A 20,237-nucleotide genomic window follows, 5' to 3' on the forward strand; every position below is an offset into this window, starting at 1 on the left:
ACCCCTGTCGCTCTTTCTAAGACCCTTGTCCCTGTCACTCTTTCTAAGACCCTTGTCCCTGTCGCTCTTTCTATGACCCCTGTCGCTCTTTCTAAGACCCCTGTCACTCTTTCTAAGACCCCTGTCGCTCTTTCTAAGACCCTGTCGCTCTTTCTAAGACCCCTGTCCCTGTCACTCTTTCTAAGACCCCTGTCCCTGTCACTCTTTCTAAGACCCCTGTCGCTCTTTCTAAGACCCCTGTCGCTCTTTCTAAGACCCCTGTCGCTCTTTCTAAGACCCCTGTCGCTCTTTCTAAGACCCCTGTCCCTGTCACTCTTTCTAAGACCCCTGTCCCTGTCACTCTTTCTAAGACCCCTGTCCCTGTCGCTCTTTCTAAGACCCTGTCGCTCTTTCTAAGACCCCTGTCCCTGTCGCTCTTTCTATGACCCCTGTCACTCTTTCTAAGACCCCTGTCGCTCTTTCTATGACCCCTGTCACTCTTTCTAAGACCCCTGTCACTCTTTCTAAGACCCCTGTCGCTCTTTCTAAGACCCCTGTCGCTCTTTCTAAGACCCCTGTCCCTGTCACTCTTTCTAAGACCCCTGTCCCTGTCACTCTTTCTAAGACCCCTGTCCCTGTCGCTCTTTCTAAGACCCCAAAGAGCCCTGTCGCTCTTTCTAAGACCCCTGTCGCTCTTTCTATGACCCCTGTCGCTCTTTCTATGACCCCTGTCACTCTTTCTAAGACCCCTGTCCCTGTCACTCTTTCTAAGACCCCTGTCCCTGTCGCTCTTTCTAAGACCCCTGTCGCTCTTTCTAAGACCCCTGTCCCTGTCACTCTTTCTAAGACCCCTGTCCCTGTCACTCTTTCTAAGACCCCTGTCGCTCTTTCTAAGACCCCTGTCGCTCTTTCTAAGACCCCTGTCCCTGTCGCTCTTTCTAAGACCCCTGTCCCTGTCACTCTTTCTAAGACCCCTGTCCCTGTCGCTCTTTCTAAGACCCCTGTCCCTGTCGCTCTTTCTAAGACCCCTGTCGCTCTTTCTATGACCCCTGTCACTCTTTCTAAGACCCCTGTCGCTCTTTCTAAGACCCTGTCACTCTTTCTAAGACCCCTGTCCCTGTCACTCTTTCTAAGACCCCTGTCCCTGTCGCTCTTTCTAAGACCCCTGTCCCTGTCACTCTTTCTAAGACCCTGTCGCTCTTTCTAAGACCCTGTCGCTCTTTCTAAGACCCTGTCGCTCTTTCTAAGACCCCTGTCCCTGTCGCTCTTTCTAAGACCCCTGTCCCTGTCGCTCTTTCTATGACCCCTGTCACTCTTTCTAAGACCCCTGTCGCTCTTTCTAAGACCCTTGTCCCTGTCACTCTTTCTAAGACCCTTGTCCCTGTCGCTCTTTCTATGACCCCTGTCCCTGTCACTCTTTCTAAGACCCCTGTCGCTCTTTCTAAGACCCCTGTCACTCTTTCTAAGACCCCTGTCGCTCTTTCTAAGACCCTGTCGCTCTTTCTATGACCCCTGTCACTCTTTCTAAGACCCCTGTCGCTCTTTCTAAGACCCCTGTCGCTCTTTCTAAGACCCTTGTCCCTGTCACTCTTTCTAAGACCCCTGTCGCTGTCGCTCTTTCTATGACCCCTGTCCCTGTCACTCTTTCTAAGACCCCTGTCGCTCTTTCTAAGACCCCTGTCACTCTTTCTAAGACCCCTGTCGCTCTTTCTAAGACCCTTGTCCCTGTCACTCTTTCTAAGACCCTTGTCCCTGTCGCTCTTTCTATGACCCCTGTCGCTCTTTCTAAGACCCCTGTCACTCTTTCTAAGACCCCTGTCACTCTTTCTAAGACCCTGTCGCTCTTTCTAAGACCCTGTCGCTCTTTCTAAGACCCTGTCGCTCTTTCTAAGACCCCTGTCCCTGTCACTCTTTCTAAGACCCCTGTCCCTGTCGCTCTTTCTAAGACCCCTGTCCCTGTCGCTCTTTCTAAGACCCCTGTCGCTCTTTCTATGACCCCTGTCACTCTTTCTAAGACCCCTGTCGCTCTTTCTAAGACCCTGTCACTCTTTCTAAGACCCCTGTCCCTGTCACTCTTTCTAAGACCCCTGTCCCTGTCGCTCTTTCTAAGACCCCTGTCCCTGTCACTCTTTCTAAGACCCTGTCGCTCTTTCTAAGACCCTGTCGCTCTTTCTAAGACCCTGTCGCTCTTTCTAAGACCCCTGTCCCTGTCGCTCTTTCTAAGACCCTGTCCACATACATTTTAACATGGAGCATTTAAGCTGCTCACGGACCATAATGCTTTGCTCCCATTTGTCATGACAAAGAGGATTATGTGTGTGTGTGTGTGTGTGTTTAGGTGTGTGTATGAGTGTGTGTGTGTGTGTGTGCGTGCGTGTGTGAGTGTTAGTTTAGGTGTGTTTAGGTGTGTGTGCGAGTGTGTATGTGTGTGTGTGCATGTGAGATAGTTGTAATGCTTCGCTGTCTCGAGCGAGAACTCTTGTGTTTTTGGAGATGATCTTTGTCAGACATGTCTTGTTCTCATTGCTATGGCAACAGGGCAGATGAGGAGGTCTCTTCCTCAGAACAGCGCTACATTTACATTTACACCTTATGCAGCAGCTGTGATGGTTTATTGAGTTTTGAGTCTTGAGAGGAATAAATTCAGAGCTGCCACGATTTGTCAACTAAAGTAAAAAATAATCATAGTCTTTTGGTAATCGTGATCATTCAAGATAAGATAAGATAATCCTTTAATGTCACACAAGGGGAAATGTGGTTGTTGCAGTAGAAACAGGAGGAAAGGAGATTATAGGATGTTTCAAACACACTCTTAATAAAACTCTTATGAACAAAACAAAAAACTCTTATTAACAAAATTCCTCATGGAGGGGGGGAAATAAAATAAAATAAAATAAAATAGATAATAAAAAAGTAAAATAAAGATAAAAATCAGATAATAATAATAAAATAATGATGATGGAATAAAATAAAAATAAAATAAAGTTATACAAAAAGTTATAATGTAAGAATAACGCGTATTTGTAAAGTTTCTCTTTAAAAGAATCAGTCAACATATTTCAGCCTTTATTTGGTTAATAATGTAATTTAAATTCCCAATGCACTTTAGAAATCATTGGAAACATAATCAAGTAGTGAAATAATGAGCAAATCTGCATAAACAGACAAGCACTAAAAAAACAATGCTTGACCCGGACACAAACCGCTGCAGGCGCGTGCGTCAAAGAGTTCATCACCTCATTTATTTACAATACTTACAGTTAAAGATGATCAGTCTTAAAGTCTGAAGACTTCAGGCCAGTTACAGTTTTTCTGACAGAAATGAAGAGAAAGTTGCTGCAGGGAAAATGGTGCGTGACAGACGAGCTCCTGGGATAATGGAGCCCACTGGTTTTCTTATGAACTGTTTATGAATGTTGGACTTTATATAAGGGACAAGGGCACGTGGAGAAAGCTGTGCATTTACATAAACTATATGCAGTGCTAACCCTAACCCCACAGGGAAGAGGTGGACAGTGGGAGAGCAGTATTACGAGTGCAGTACTGCACACTATTGTCATAAAGGATTATCTTCTCTTATACTGTAACTACAATAAGCACAACTTATGTATTTGATTTCAGACAAGTAACAAACACATAGAGCACAAAATACAAATGAGAATACATAACTGTGATTCATAGAATAAGAACCTCAATATTTAGATAATGTTGCTTAAAAATAGTATAGAATGAAGCTGATTTGACATTGCCGTGGTAACGGGAACAACACAAATTATATCATTTTCCATCCAGCCCCATGTTATTTAAATAGGACTATTAAATAAATGGCATTTGGGTCCTAGAGATTGCCCCAGAACTTTGCCCAGAGGGCCCCAGAACTTTGCCCAGAGGGCCCCAGAACTTTGCCCAGAGGGCCCCAGAATTTTGCCCAGAGGGCCCCAGAACTTTGCCCAGAGGGCCCCAGAACTTTGCCCAGAGGGCCCCAGAATTTTGCCCAGAGGGCCCCAGAACTTTGCCCAGAGGGTCAAGGGTCAGGTCATCAACAGTATCATTTCTGCAAATTGATTAGGGAAAATCCCACTGATGGTTGTAAAATGGAATAGGAACAATAAACACCACGACTGAAGCTTATTTTACTCAAATAAACACAAGAACACATTGACAGTGCATTTAGTTACAGAATACTCAATACCTGCATTAATATGTACAATCTCTAGGATTCTTTCACCCTCTGTAGGATTCTTTCTTGTCCTAGCCTTGGCAGGCTTTATAGGACAGTCTAGCGTGAAATGAGGGAGAAGAGCGGGGAGGATGTTCATCAATCCTTCAACACTGCAGCTCAGAGCCTGGCATATGTGCTGCTTTTTCTAACGACTACGTTCCATTGCTTTCTTTAAAGGAACACTATGTAACATTTATGGAGATGCTTAGAACGTTCATCCATCCATCCATCTTCTGCCGCTTTATCCGGGGCCGGGTCGCGGGGGCAGCAGTCTGAGCAGGGACTCCCAGACTTCCTTCTCCCCAGACACTTCCTCTAACTCCTCCGGGGGGATCCCGAGGCGTTCCCAGGCCAGCCGAGAGACATCTCCAGACTCTCCAGCGTGTCCTGGGTCTTCCCCGGGGCCCCTTCCCGGTGGGACATGCCCGAAACACCTCCCGAGGGAGGCGCCCAGGAGGCTCCGGAACAGATGCCCGAGCCACCTCAGCTGGCTCCTCTCCACGTGGAGGAGCAGCGGCTCTACTCCGAGCTCCCCCCGTGGAGGAAACTCATTTCGACCGCTTGTATCCGCGATCTTGTTCTTTCGGTCACTACCCAAAGCTCATGACCATAGGTGAGGTCAGAACGTAGACCGACCGGTAAATAGAGAGCTTTGCCTTTCGGCTCAGCTCCCTCTTTACCACAACAGTCGATGCAGCGACTGCATCACTGCAGCTGCTGCACCGATCCGCCTGTCGATCTCACGCTCCATCCTTCCCTCACTCGTGAACAAGACCCCGAGATACTTGAACTCCTCCACTTGGGGCAAGGACACCCCACCCACCTGTAGAGGGCAAGCCACCTTTTTCCGGTCGAGAACCATGGCCTCGGATTTGGAGCTGATTCTCATCCCAGCCGCTTCACACTCGGCTGCAAACCGTCCCAGTGCATGTTGCAGGTCCGGGTTTGATGGAGCCATCAGGACAACATCGTCTGCAAACAGCAGAGATGAGATCCTGTGGTCCCCAAACCGGACACCCTCCGACCCCTGACTGCGCCTAGAAATTCTGTCCATAAAAATTATGAACAGAACAGGTGACAAAGGGCAGCCCTGAGGAGTCCAACATGCACTGGGAACAGGTCTGACTTACTGCCGGCAATGCGCACACAGCTCCTGCTCCGGTCATACAGGGACCGGACAGCCCTGAGCAAAGGCCCCCGGACCCCGTACTCCCGGAGCACCCCCCAAAGGACACCCCAAGGGACACGGTCGAAAGCCTTCTCCAGATCCACAAAGCACATGTGGACTGGTTGGGCAAACTCCCATGAACCCTCGAGCACCCAATGGAGGGTATAGAGCTGGTCCAGTGTTCCACGACCGGGACGAAAACCACTCTGCTCCTCCTGAATCCGAGGTTCGACTATCGGTCGGATTCTCCTCTCCAGTACCTTGGAATAGACCTTACCCGGGAGGCTGAGGAGTGTGATCCCTCTGTAGTTGGAACACACCCTCCGGTCCCCCTTCTTGAACAGAGGGACCACCACCCCGGTCTGCCAGTCCAGAGGCACGGTCCCCGAACGCCACGCGATGTTGCAGAGACGTGTCAGCCAAGACAGTCCTACAACATCCAGATACTTTAGGTACTCAGGGCGGATCTCATCCACCCCCGGAGCCACCGAGGAGTTTGCGAACAACCTCAGTGACTTCAGCTTGGGTGATGGATGAGCCAGCCTCCGAGTCCCCGGTCTCTACTTCCTCTTCGGAAGACGTGACTGAGGGATTAAGGAGATCCTCAAAGTATTCCTTCCACCGTCCGACGACATCCCCAGTCGAGGTCAGCAGGCCTCCACCCGCACCGTAAATGGTGTTGGTGAGGCACTGCATCCCCCTCCTGAGGCGCCGGACGGTTTGCCAGAATTTCTTTGGTGCCGACCGATAGTCCTCCTCCATGGCCTCCCCGAACTCCTCCCAGGCCCGGGTTTTTGCCTCTGCGACAGCACGAGCCGCGGCTCGCTTGGCCTGCCGATACCCGTCGATGACCTCCGGAGACCTACAAGCCAGAGTGGCCTGATAGGCCTCCTTCTTCAGTCTGACGGCATTCCTTACTTCCGGTGTCCACCACCAGGTTCGGGGGTTGCCGCCACAACAGGCACCGGAGACCTTGCGACCACAGCTCCGAGCAGCCGCATCAACAATGGAGGCGGAGAACATGGTCCACTCGGACTCAATGTCCCCAACCTCCCCCGGGACATGGGAGAAGCTCTCCCGGAGGTGCGAGTTGAATACCCTACTGACAGAGGGCTCCTCAAGACGTTCCCAACAGACCCTCACAATGCGCTTGGGTCTGCCAAGTTTGTCCGGCTTCCTCCTCCGCCAGCGGATCCAACTCACCACCAGGTGGTGATCGGTTGACAACTCTGCCCCTCTCTTCACCCGAGTGTCCAAGACACGCGGCCGGAGGTCTGATGACACAACAACAAAGTCGATCATTGACCTCCGGCCTGTGTCCTGGTGCCATGTGCACTGATGAACACCCTTGTGCTTGAACATGGTGTTCGTTATGGACAATCCGTGGCACAGAAGTCCAATAACTGAACACCGCTCGGGTTCAGATCGGGGAAGCCGTTCTTCCCGATCACCCCTCTCCAGGTGTCACTGTCATTGCCCACGTGGGCGTTGAGGTCCCCCAGTAGAACAACGGAGTCCCCGGTCGGTGCACTGTCCCGTACCCCTCCCAAGGACTCCAAGAAGGCCGGGTACTCTGCACTGCTGTTCGGCCCGTAGGCCGCCACAACAGTGAGAGACCTGTCCCCCACCCGAAGGCGGAGGGACGCGACCCTCTCGTTCACCGGGGTAAACTCCAACACGTGGCGGCTGAGCTGAGGGGCTATAAGCAAGCCCACACCAGCCCGCCGCCTCTCCCCGCGGGCAACACCAGAGAAGTGGAGCGTCCAGTCCCTCTCGAGGAGATGGTTCCAGAGCCCAAACTGTGCGTGGAGGTGAGGCCGACTATATCTAGTTGATATCGCTCAACCTCCCGCACAAGCTCAGGCTCTTTCCCCCCAGCGAGGTGACGTTCCATGTCCCCAGAGTTAGTCTCTGTGTCTGGAGATCTGGTCGCTGAGGCCCCTGCCGTCGACTGCCGCCCAGATCTCTCTGCACCGGCCCCTTATGGATCCTCCTGCGGGTGGTGGGCCCACGGGAGGGCGGCCCCACGTCGCTCTGGGTGGGTCGGGGTCTTACCCCACGGGCCCCGTGGGGTAAGACCCGGCCACCAGGCGCTCGCTATGGAGCACCCATCCCAGGCCTGGCTCCAGGATGGGGCCCCGGTGACGCCGATCCGGGCGACGTAAACTGCCTTGTTCTTGTCGTCATCATAAGAGGCTTTTAGAACGTTCTATAGAATAATATTAATCTATCACAATAACAAGGCACTTTTTAGTAATAAAACTGCCTGAAACTGAACGTTAAACTGCAGCACATTCCAATCCCATCTCTATGGAAACGAGCTGATGTCAGATCCACAACAGAACAGTCAGTGCACCTCAACCTCAACAACATCAGCATATGAATATTGCTCTAAAGCTCATAGTTTGACACTACATGTCCTAAAGCTCATAGTAGAACATCCGTCTGGATTAGTGGCTGTCCTGAAATAACACGGCTCATATCTGACTCATTCTGCTGCATATTCATGTTTTCACTCTGAGTCCTCTATTATCTGGCTTATCCTTACTGCACATGTGCCAGAAAGTGTCTGTACTGATATAACATGTTCTAACCATCAGAATACAGTGGTATTCATTGAGTTATAAATAATAATGAGTTTGAACATTGTGTATTTGCTGTGGCAGATTTAAAGCTGGACCTTGTGACCAGTGGAGATACTCAAGGTGCTGTATTTGACAGTAAGTGGTGGTGTGTGTGTGTCTGTGAGTGTCTGAGTGTCAGAGTGAGTGTGTGACAGTAAGTGGTGATGGGCGCGGCTCTGGTGCTTTGACTCTGGCTTTTCCTCTCGGTGACGGTTTGTTTCAGACGCACGTGGGACAGTGGGACAGTGGGACAATGGGACATCAATCAATTGTTAATGTCTCTGTGGCGCGTGAAGAGAAATCATGTTTGTGTCGGCTTCAAGTTGTCAGGATCTGTCATGTGATCAGAAAATATAAGAAGGCGATGAAAACGATGAAACTGTCAAAACAAAGTGTTGATGTCATTTGGGCTGTAGTAGTGTCATGGAATGAGACATACACCAATGTTATTCCTTAACACATAGAGAACACAATTCAACTTAGAGTATGAAACGACACAGAAATATCAGACGTTTGTGTGGCAAGCTTGGGAGAAAACGCTGGGACAGGTCACGCAGGCTGTTGTAAGCAGCCTGGTGACCCTCCTGCGTCTCACGCCGTTTTTTCTCATGTTGGTTGGTTTTATTAAATATTCTGGAATAGGCGGGTCACATTTCTCATTGGTCAGCTTCACATCAAGGCACTTGTCTTTTACAACAGTTGGTAGAGATAAAGCCTTGGGTCATGTTTATCTAACTCCCCTGGGGTGTTACACCCTCCCTAGGATAAACATTCCGTTGCTTTACGACACCTTCACAAACAAATGCTGTCACACACCCGTTTTTCTCTTAGACTAATGATGCAGATAATATATCACTATTATGCAGATAAAATACATTACAGAAATATAATCATATATTCACATTTTATCACAAATAGATTTGACATTTACAAATCAAATATGATTGTTTGTTGAATTGTCAATGTGGTTTGTGTTTTCGGAGCAACTTGTCCACTTCAATTAAAGTTTGACTAAATCAAATCCTTTTATGCTAAAAGTACGCTGTGTCATTTTTTTATTTGAAATGTTACGCAGCATTAACTTATATCTCCATGGAGACCAGCAGATCTGTGGAGAGGCTGCCCCACTGACACTCTTCATGTGATAAATGCAAGATAAATACTGTATGTTTATTGCTATTTTATAGAACATTCAGAGTAAATAACATCTCCATGGAAACCATCAGGTGGTGTACCCTCCACCTTAAAAGTTGCATAGTGTACCTTTAAAGTAATGTCATGTGAGCATATATGTATAGTAAACAAACATGGACTTTAGATTATTATTACAACGTTTGAGCTTTTCCATGAGAGGCCCCTGTGCAACAGGCCCCTGGGGGTCCCTCTTCTGTGGGGCCCCCTCTCCTGTAAAGCCTCCTCTTCTGTGGGGCCCCCTCTTCTGTGGGGCCCCCTCTTCTGTGGGGCCCCCTCTTCTGTGGGGCCCCCTCTTCTGTAAAGCCCCCTCTTCTGTGGGGCCCCCTCTTCTGTAAAGCCCCCTCTTCTGTGGGGCCCCCTCTTCTGTAAAGCCTCCTCTTCTGTGGGGCCCCCTCTTCTGTGGGGCCCCCTCTTCTGTGGGGCCCCCTCTTCTGTAAAGCCCCCTCTTCTGTGGGGCCCCCTCTTCTGTAAAGCCCCCTCTTCTGTGGGGCCCCCTCTTCTGTAAAGCCCCCTCTTCTGTGGGGCCCCCTCTTCTGTAAAGCCCCCTCTTCTGTGGGGCCCCCTCTTCTGTAAAGCCCCCTCTTCTGTGGGGCCCCCTCTTCTCATAATCTGCAGGTCAGTCCCCGCCTCCACCTCCTTGAGTGTCTTTGTTTTTGCAGCTTTGTCTGATCCACAGGGGCCCCGCTCCTCACAGATGTAGTGAGTTAGACAATAGCTGAGGAATCTGGATCCTCACAACATTGTAACATTTCCATGGCAACAACATTGTAACATTTCCATGGCAACAACATATTATAAAGTTTCCATGGCAAATGCCAAAGATGTGAATTGTGTTTAAATATGATTTTTGAATTCGAGGTCGACGCAGAAATAATGTTCATGTTTGTTGTTGTAAACAGTTAAACATCTGTTAACTGTTTCATCAGTTTAGTCACACAGAATATTACGTTGTCCTCTGTACTTTTTTATTTGTATTTTTTTTAAGCACAATTACAAATGCTGGATATTTATGTCATGTCATGTTCATAGTTTGTGTCTTATTGGCCCCGACCGGCTGCAGTCGTGGCCCCTTCATCCAGAAGAGTCTGGGCTTTAGAACAATTAAACTGACGCTGTTCAATTCTAATCCTTCTGCTCAGTAACACACACTTTATCAACCTAGAGTCTGACAGAAGCTGGCTAAGGTAGTGGATTTATGCTGTATTTATGGTGTATTTATGGTGTATTTATGCTGTATTTATGCTGTATTTAAGGTGTATTTCTGGTGTATTTCAGGTTTATTTAAAGTGTATTTAAAGTGTATTTAAGGTGTATTTAAAGTGTATTTAAAGTGTATTTAAAGTGTATTTAAAGTGTATTTAAAGTGTATTTAAAGTGTATTTAAAGTGTATTTAAAGTGTATTTAAAGTGTATTTAAAGTGTATTTAAAGTGTATTTAAAGTGTATTTAAAGTGTATTTAAGGTGTATTTAAGGTGTATTTAAGGTGTATTTAAGGTGTATTTAAGGTGTATTTAAGGTGTATTTAAGGTGTATTTAAGGTGTATGTAAGGTGTATGTAAGGTGTATGTAAGGTGTATGTAAGGTGTATGTAAGGTGTATGTAAGGTGTATGTAAGGTGTATGTAAGGTGTATGTAAGGTGTATGTAAGGTGTATGTAAGGTGTATGTAAGGTGTATGTAAGGTGTATGTAAGGTGTATGTAAGGTGTATGTAAGGTGTATGTAAGGTGTATTTAAAGTGTATTTAAAGTGTATTTAAGGTGTATTTAAGGTGTGTCCAAAGTCTGTCTCGGGGGTTAACTTTTACAAAAGCTAACAATGTTTCAGCCTTGTTTATAGCTGCACTTTTTCTATTTAACGGTTTATAATATGATATCAACCAATCTGTTGTAAACATATCAGTATTATTTCAATACTCTGCATGTTTTCGGTACATTTGAGTTTCTCTCTCTTCAGTTATGACTTATCTCTTTGTGATAAACTCACTATTTGACCTCTGATAAAATGACACGACTGTTGGATAAGATGAGATAATGAGCAGATGAGGAGCAGGGAGGATTCAAAACCATGACAGAAACAAGCCTGTTATTATATTCTGAATCCTGCTCTGTTTTCAGTGTTTATGAACAAATAAGGCCAATACAAATATTTAAATATCTAACATTTAAAATATAAAAGTGCCACCTGCTTTTTGCTTTTCCGGAAATGTTCCACAGTATGGCATTAAACATGTGTATCTCCATAGAGACGAGTTACAGGTTTAGATCTGTGGAGAGGCGAGTCCGCTCACAGTACGAATGCTTGTTTTTTTGCTGAGTATTTTTGATGCATAAAACAGAAAACGTAGGTTTCATTATGTAGTGCACCTTCAAAACTAACTATATTATACTATATTATTATATTTGCTGTTCAAATCCAGGTCCAATTTGATCTCAGTCTTTCTTGAGTAGTATACTATATTTATCTATACTTTTACTAAGTCCTCTTGTTAATCAGGTCCTTTTTGTTCATCAGTTTGAGCTCAGTTTGATCGTTGAGGCGTCTAATGCTTCAGAACATCAGGCGTCTCTTTTTAAAACATTTAGACTCCTTGAAATACAAAGCAGTGTGCTCCTGATGGAACTGTCACATGAAATGGTGTTTTCTGCTTTATACTTTCATTTCCTGCTCAGTGACTGGGTCAGAGGTCAGAGGTCACATGCACCTCATTGTATCTGCTCTGCTTTTGGAGCCAAGATGTCTTGCACAATGGCTACAGTTCTTAAGAGGATGATGTCTTTAAAGTATATTTTATTATTGTTATATAAGCAGCGGTGCCATGTTGTAAACTCTCATTTACTACAAAGAAACACATCCTTAAGCTGATCATAGCTCCAAAATCAGAGGAACAAAGTACATTTTTATTGCAGGATCGTTATGTTACTGTTGCAGAGGAACAAAGCTGTTTTTTGATAGCTAAGACTAGACATTTGTATTGATAAGCAATTAATCGTCAAAACGTAGAATTATTATGTTAAAAAATCAACCCTTAAAACTACCTTTTGTTTTTGCTCCAAATCAACAATGATCTAGTTGTTATCATGGCATTAAATGTATATATATATATATATATATATATATATATATATATATATATATTACATTGTCATCTCTTGTTCATCATGACATATCAAATATTTTATTTATTGCCCATTTGATCAGATTTCGTCGTGCGATGCGGAAAATCATTCCATTTTCATATCTCTTGAGTCGTTCTACAATCTTGTTCTTTTGTATGGAACTGCTTACTTTTGTGCTCTTTCTATGCTTTTTTAGGCTAACTTGCTGCGTTTCTCAGCTTTTTCATTCAGACCTTTGATGTTTTAGCAGAGCCTCAAAAGTGAAGCCACAAAGAGGTCGATCACGTCACAGACGACCCTGATTCTGAGTTTGAGGGGAAATTTAAGAATAAATGAGAACAAATTGGTTTGATGACATGTTTTGACTTTAATGACTTCTTCAATCTTGTCTTTTAGGGTCGGTGTGGACTCGGATCAAGACTTCCAGCCCACAGGAGACAACTTTCAAGTGCTGCAGGGAGTAAGTGTTTAACTGCAGATACGAGGCAGTCAAACGTCTGCGATGGTTCTTTCTGTCAACATTTTGGACAGAGTTGGACTAAAGATTCTTTATTATAGTTTTCCACAATGAATTCTGGGCATTTTATTTTGTGTTTTATGAGATGAAATGGCAATGCTAGAGCTGAAAGTGACTGACATAAATGAAACGACATCTTTATAGAGACAGTTTATGATCTGCAAAAATCAACTCAAAAAAGTATTTTCTGAAGATATATTAACTTCTTTAGTTAAATGTGCAGAAAGTTTCTGCTTTCTGCACAGCCATAAAAAGTATGTACCGGAGTTACGGCTTGTTAAAAGTTAGGGAGCCATTTTCCTCCCAGTGTCGGCCGTAAAAATGAAATACACTCCAGTCTGGAGGCGCGTGAGGGCCACTGTCTGGAGGCGCGTGAGGGCCACTGTCTGGAGGCGCGTGAGGGCCACTGTCTGGAGGCGCGTGAGGGCCACTGTCTGGAGACGCGTGAGGGCTACTGTCTGGAGGCGCGTGAGGGCCACTGTCTGGAGGCGCGTGAGGGCCACTGTCTGGAGACGCGTGAGGGCTACTGTCTGGAGGCGCGTGAGGGCCACTGTCTGGAGGCGCGTGAGGGCTACTGTCTGGAGGCGCGTGAGGGCCACTGTCTGGAGACGCGTGAGGGCCACTGTCTGGAGGCGCGTGAGGGCTACTGTCTGGAGGCGCGTGAGGGCCACTGTCTGGAGGCGCGTGAGGGCTACTGTCTGGAGGCGCGTGAGGGCCACTGTCTGGAGACGCGTGAGGGCCACTGTCTGGAGGCGCGTGAGGGCCACTGTCTGGAGGCGCGTGAGGGCCACTGTCTGGAGACGCGTGAGGGCCACTGTCTGGAGGCGCGTGAGGGCTACTGTCTGGAGGCGCGTGAGGGCCACTGTCTGGAGGCGCGTGAGGGCCACTGTCTGGAGGCGCGTGAGGGCCACTGTCTGGAGGCGCGTGAGGGCCACTGTCTGGAGGCGCGTGAGGGCCACTGTCTGGAGGCGCGTGAGGGCCACTGTCTGGAGGCGCGTGAGGGCCACTGTCTGGAGGCGCTTGAGGGCCACTGTCTGGAGGCGCGTGAGGGCCACTGTCTGGAGGCGCTTGAGGGCCACTGTCTGGAGGCGCGTGAGGGCCACTGTCTGGAGGCGCGTGAGGGCCACTGTCTGTAGGCGCTTGAGGGCCACTGTCTGTAGGCGCTTGAGGGCCACTGTCTGTAGGCGCTTGAGGGCCACTGTCTGGAGGCGCGTGAGGGCCACTGTCTGGAGACGCGTGAGGGCCACTGTCTGGAGGCGCGTGAGGGCTACTGTCTGGAGGCGCGTGAGGGCCACTGTCTGGAGGCGCGTGAGGGCTACTGTCTGGAGGCGCGTGAGGGCCACTGTCTGGAGGCGCGTGAGGGCCACTGTCTGGAGGCGCGTGAGGGCCACTGTCTGGAGGCGCGTGAGGGCCACTGTCTGGAGGCGCTTGAGGGCCACTGTCTGGAGGCGCGTGAGGGCCACTGTCTGGAGGCGCTTGAGGGCCACTGTCTGTAGGCGCTTGAGGGCCACTGTCTGTAGGCGCTTGAGGGCCACTGTCTGTAGGCGCTTGAGGGCCACTGTCTGTAGGCGCTTGAGGGCCACTGTCTGGAGGCGCTTGAGGGCCACTGTCTGGAGGCGCGTGAGGGCCACTGTCTGGAGGCGCTTGAGGGCCACTGTCTGGAGGCGCGTGAGGGCCACTGTCTGTAGGCGCTTGAGGGCCACTGTCTGGAGGCGCTTGAGGGCCACTGTCTGGAGGCGCGTGAGGGCCACTGTCTGGAGGCGCTTGAGGGCCACTGTCTGGAGGCGCGTGAGGGCCACTGTCTGGAGGCGCGTGAGGGCCACTGTCTGGAGGCGCTTGAGGGCCACTGTCTGGAGGCGCGTGAGGGCCACTGTCTGTAGGCGCTTGAGGGCCACTGGGGCAGAGTAAAGAATAGATTTGTGCCTAAATCACAGGCGACGCCAAGAGAGTGAGTTTGACCAGTTGAACCATGTGGTCTGAAGTAAACTGACGGCGCATTAAAGAGTGAACCTGTCAATTCTGTCAATTCAACTGTACATTTGAAGTAAACCTATTTTTATTTTTAGAACACAAAGAAATACATGATCCAATATCCCATTTCAATGAAACCTAATCTGCCTGTAGTGCAGGGGGGCAATGATTTAATAAAATATAATTTCTGTTAAATATAGGCTATTGAATCTATCATTGAATTCATTTCACGTCATATTTATTAAGGACACAAGTGCAGACAGAAGCCTGAGGGCAAAAAAGGAAAAATGACTTGGCATGTTTGTCGGGCCGGATTATAGAGACAAACGGGCCACATGTGGCCCGCGGGCCGTAGGGTGTGACATATTTCTTCTTGTTTGTTTCCAGGACGACGCTCAGGACCAGAGTCATACCAAACAGGAAAGTGCCTCGCTCTTCAGACTGTGGTACACCTTCGATCACAAGTATCCTTCCTCTTTAATACCAACAACCTTTAATACCACTTTAATACCAACAACAAAGTCTTTCAGATTCTCTTCTGCGTCGACACATTATTCTCAGTTCATTTGAACCCAAAGAAGACAAAGCCTGTTTCAAACCAGTCTCACTTTCCGTGGTTAACCGCAACAATTGAACTGCACTGCTCTGTGCCTTTCCCCCGCTGTGTCCTCGTCCTCCCTCGTCCTCCCTCGTCCTCCCTCGTCCTCCCTCGTCCTCCCTCGTCCTCCCTCGTCCTCCCTCGTCCTCCTCGTCCTCCCTCGTCCTCCCTCGTCCTCCTCGTCCTCCCTCGTCCTCCCTCGTCCTCCCTCGTCCTCCCTCGTCCTCCCTCGTCCTCCTCGTCCTCCCTCGTCCTCCCTCGTCCTCCTCGTCCTCCCTCGTCCTCCCTCGTCCTCCCTCGTCCTCCTCGTCCTCCCTCGTCCTCCTCGTCCTCCCTCGTCCTCCCTCGTCCTCCCTCGTCCTCCCTCGTCCTCCTCGTCCTCCCTCGTCCTCCCTCGTCCTCCTCGTCCTCCCTCGTCCTCCTCGTCCTCCCTCGTCCTCCCTCGTCCTCCCTCGTCCTCCTCGTCCTCCCTCGTCCTCCTCGTCCTCCCTCGTCCTCCCTCGTCCTCCTCGTCCTCCCTCGTCCTCCTCGTCCTCCCTCGTCCTCCCTCGTCCTCCCTCGTCCTCCCTCGTCCTCCCTCGTCCTCCCTCCATAACAACCATTTCCCCGGGCGGCTGATTGTGGCTTGTTTTGAAGAAGACCAGCTGTGTTTTTACAGTGAAGAGTCTTTCCCCAGTGACACTCGTAAGACACAAACTCATTTCCAGAGTCGCCTGAGAACGAGGACGGATCAGCAGAGAAACCTCGAGCTCGACCAAATCCAAATGAGAAATGAGATGTTTGTTGAGGCGATGGTGGAGCACAAGTGCAGAAGAGACAGTTGCTCATTGTTTGCTTGTGTTTTGTAAAACTGAGCTCAAGTTTGCACAGAAGAGTTTTTATTGTTATTTGTGCTATGGGTTTTTGTGAGATAATTCACTTTTATTTCTACGTTGTATTGTGTTATTTCCACCTCAGATTTGCATAAGAAAGGAATTTCTACAAAGGTTGTTGCTGTTTTTACTGATGAATTCATAGTTAAAAACATCTTGTGTCTCCCTGGACTCTAGTGTGTCCATCTTATTTCCAAAGTGGATCCGTATGCGTGTTGATGCGTGTCGTGACAGGAAAGTTCTCTCAAAGAAAGGTTTGTCCAGAGCGGGTCAGAGTAATTGGACAGAAGGAGAGATGCCGGGCTCACACTTCCTGCACTTCTTAACCTTGTTTTCTCCAAAGCCGGAAGGAAAGATGTTTGATCGGAAACACATTAAGGGACTCAAATAATAGCATCATTAGTGTTTAGTGAAACCGCAGAACAGAGACTAAAGACTGAACAGCATTCTACTTTCAAGTTTGTATTAAAAGTGTGTATAAATATTTTCAAAAGATGTTTTTATATATCATTTGGAAACGTAGTAGTTGTCTAAGGTCAAATCTCAAAAATATCTATGAAATCAGACAAAAACCCAGGCACTGTTTGGAAAAGCTTTATTCCATCTGTTGAAGATAAAAACACATGATATAAGTCTGGATCTACACAGTCCAACGTAAAGCAACAGATTTAAGTCATTTGAGACAAAACATCTGCAGAGAAAAGGCTTTTCAGAGGAGAGAATATTGATTTCTTTTGTATGACAATATGCAGTATGTATAATATGCTCTGTATTTGTCTTTGATTGTAGTGTCCTGGTGAGATTATTTCATGTGGATCCACAAACAGGATATAGAATTTGACCACTTCCTCCATAAATTGATGATAAACTGAACATTTCTTTATTGCTGCCAAATAATCCACAGATTCTTTCTTTGATTTAGAGTACAATCCCGTATATTTCTTCCCCACCGCTGCTGGCTGTTCTATTTCCTCATGTGTTCAGTTTTGCTCCTTATGGCCATGTGTCCAGTTATCTGAAGCCGCTCCTGACCCACAGTGGGCCCCCGCTCACCTCCACTCTGCCCAGTTACTGTGGACCTCTGGCCAGCTGCCTCACCAGCCCCCAGGCCTACCAAGTAAGTGACTACTGTTCATATATACACATGTTCCCTTCAAATATCCATAAAGGCATAAAGCAGGTCAAATATGACCTGAAATGACCTTGATTGGACTTATTTTGTTGTATGTGTTGTATATGTTGTATATGTTGTATGTGTTGTATGTGTTGTATATGTTGTATATGTTGTATGTGTTGTATATGTTGTATATGTTGTATGTGTTGTATGTGTTGTATATGTTGTATGTGTTGTATGTGTTGTATATGTTGTATATGTTGTATGTGTTGTATGTGTTGTATGTGTTGTATATGTTGTATATGTTGTATGTGTTGTATGTGTTGTATGTGTTGTATGTGTTGTATGTGTTGTATATGTTGTATATGTTGTATATGTTGTATGTGTTGTATGTGTTGTATGTGTTGTATATGTTGTATATGTTGTATATGTTGTATGTGTTGTATGTGTTGTATGTGTTGTATGTGTTGTATGTGTTGTATATGTTGTATATGTTGTATGTGTTGTATGTGTTGTATGTGTTGTATGTGTTGTATGTGTTGTATATGTTGTATATGTTGTATATGTTGTATGTGTTGTATGTGTTGTATGTGTTGTATGTGTTGTATATGTTGTATATGTTGTATGTGTTGTATGTGTTGTATATGTTGTATATGTTGTATGTGTTGTATGTGTTGTATGTGTTGTATATGTTGTATATGTTGTATGTGTTGTATGTGTTGTATATGTTGTATTTGTTGTATATATATGTTGTATATGTTGTATTTGGTGTATATATATGTTGTATTTGTTGTTTATGTTGTATATGTTGTATTTGTTGTATATGTTGTATGTGTTGTATGTGTTGTATGTGTTGTATGTGTTGTATGTGTTGTATGTGTTGTATATGTTGTATATGTTGTATGTGTTGTATGTGTTGTATATGTTGTATATGTTGTATGTGTTGTATGTGTTGTATGTGTTGTATATGTTGTATTTGTTGTATATGTTGTATGTGTTGTATGTGTTGTATGTGTTGTATATGTTGTATATATATGTTGTATATGTTGTATTTGGTGTATATATTTGTTGTATATGTTGTATTGGTTGTATATATATGTTGTATATGTTGTATTTGTTGTATATGTTGTATATGTTGTATATGTTGTATATGTTGTATGTGTTGTATTTGTTGTTTATGTTGTATATGTTGTATATGTTGTTTATGTTGTATGTGTTGTATTTGTTGTTTATGTTGTATATGTTGTATGTGTTGTATTTGTTGTATGTGTTGTATGTGTTGTATATGTTGTATATGTTGTATGTGTTGTATTTGTTGTATGTGTTGTATGTGTTGTATATGTTGTATATGTTGTATATGTTGTTTATGTTGTATTTGTTGTATATGTTGTATATGTTGTATTTGTTGTATATGTTGTATTTGTTGTATATGTTGTATATGTTGTATGTGTTGTATGTGTTGTATATGTTGTATATGTTGTATATGTTGTATATGTTGTTTATGTTGTATTTGTTGTATATGTTGTATTTGTTGTATATGTTGTATATGTTGTATGTGTTGTATGTGTTGTATGTGTTGTATATGTTGTATGTGTTGTATGTGTTGTATTTGTTGTTTATGTTGTATATGTTGTATGTGTTGTATATGTTGTATGTGTTGTATATGTTGTATATGTTGTATATGTTGTATGTGTTGTATGTGTTGTATATGTTGTATATGTTGTATGTGTTGTATATGTTGTATATGTTGTATATGTTGTATGTGTTGTATGTGTTGTATATGTTGTATATGTTGTATATGTTGTATATGTTGTATATGTTGTATGTGTTGTATGTGTTGTATATGTTGTATATGTTGTATGTGTTGTATATGTTGTATATGTTGTATATGTTGTATGTGTTGTATGTGTTGTATATGTTGTATATGTTGTATGTGTTGTTTATGTTGTATGTGTTGTTTATGTTGTATTTGTTGTTTATGTTGTTTATGTTGTATGTGTTGTATATGTTGTATGTGTTGTATATGTTGTATATGTTGTATATGTTGTATGTGTTGTATGTGTTGTATATGTTGTATATGTTGTATGTGTTGTATATGTTGTATATGTTGTATATGTTGTATGTGTTGTATGTGTTGTATATGTTGTATATGTTGTATATGTTGTATATGTTGTATATGTTGTATGTGTTGTATGTGTTGTATATGTTGTATATGTTGTATGTGTTGTATATGTTGTATATGTTGTATATGTTGTATGTGTTGTATGTGTTGTATATGTTGTATATGTTGTATGTGTTGTTTATGTTGTATGTGTTGTTTATGTTGTATTTGTTGTTTATGTTGTTTATGTTGTATGTGTTGTTTATGTTGTATGTGTTGTATATATATGTTGTATATATTGTATATATGTGGACTCTGGACAGTGACACACTCGGAAGCTCCTCCCACAGGCTGAAATGGAAGGAATGTGTGACTAATCTACAGAATTTACAGTTGTCCTCGGCACATTCTCATCAACAGTGAGCTGCCCATGTACAATCCAAAATGATTGTAAAAATGTTATTCTATTTGTAATAAAATGTAAGTGAAATACATTTGATTTGATTGAGGTAATCAAAGCAAAGAAAGACAACGCATACTTCTGTGATAATCTCAACCCCGATTGTCGCAGAATTAGGATCATTATCTACAAATATTTCAACGTTCTACATTGGTCTCACGTTGCATGTCAAAATGTGTAAAGTCTTCTTGTTTTCACGTGTCCAGCGCCTGAGGAAGGCTCTGCAGACTGAAACACTCTCTGGAGGATTGTAATATCCTCAGTGTATTTCTATGGCTCCCAGTGCAGCACAAAGCAGG

General features: G+C 45.3%; 1 protein-coding gene across 1 annotated transcript in view; it reads left to right on the plus strand.

Moving 5' to 3' along the window:
- The window catches only part of slc9a7 (solute carrier family 9 member 7), a 61,897-nt gene that overhangs the window by 35,296 nt on the left and 6,364 nt on the right, over nucleotides 1-20,237 (plus strand). Inside the window, exons 13-15 of the mRNA XM_072439369.1 lie at nucleotides 12,702-12,765; nucleotides 15,181-15,257; nucleotides 17,275-17,380. Coding sequence (XP_072295470.1) covers nucleotides 12,702-12,765; nucleotides 15,181-15,257; nucleotides 17,275-17,380 — 247 coding nt within the window. The remainder of the gene's footprint in view (nucleotides 1-12,701; nucleotides 12,766-15,180; nucleotides 15,258-17,274; nucleotides 17,381-20,237) is intronic.

Source organism: Eucyclogobius newberryi, unplaced genomic scaffold, assembly GCF_026437365.1.
Source record: "Eucyclogobius newberryi isolate DKJ021-1_F unplaced genomic scaffold, fEucNew1.0.hap1 SCAF_9, whole genome shotgun sequence".
In the NCBI taxonomy this organism is placed as follows: domain Eukaryota; kingdom Metazoa; phylum Chordata; class Actinopteri; order Gobiiformes; family Gobiidae; genus Eucyclogobius; species Eucyclogobius newberryi.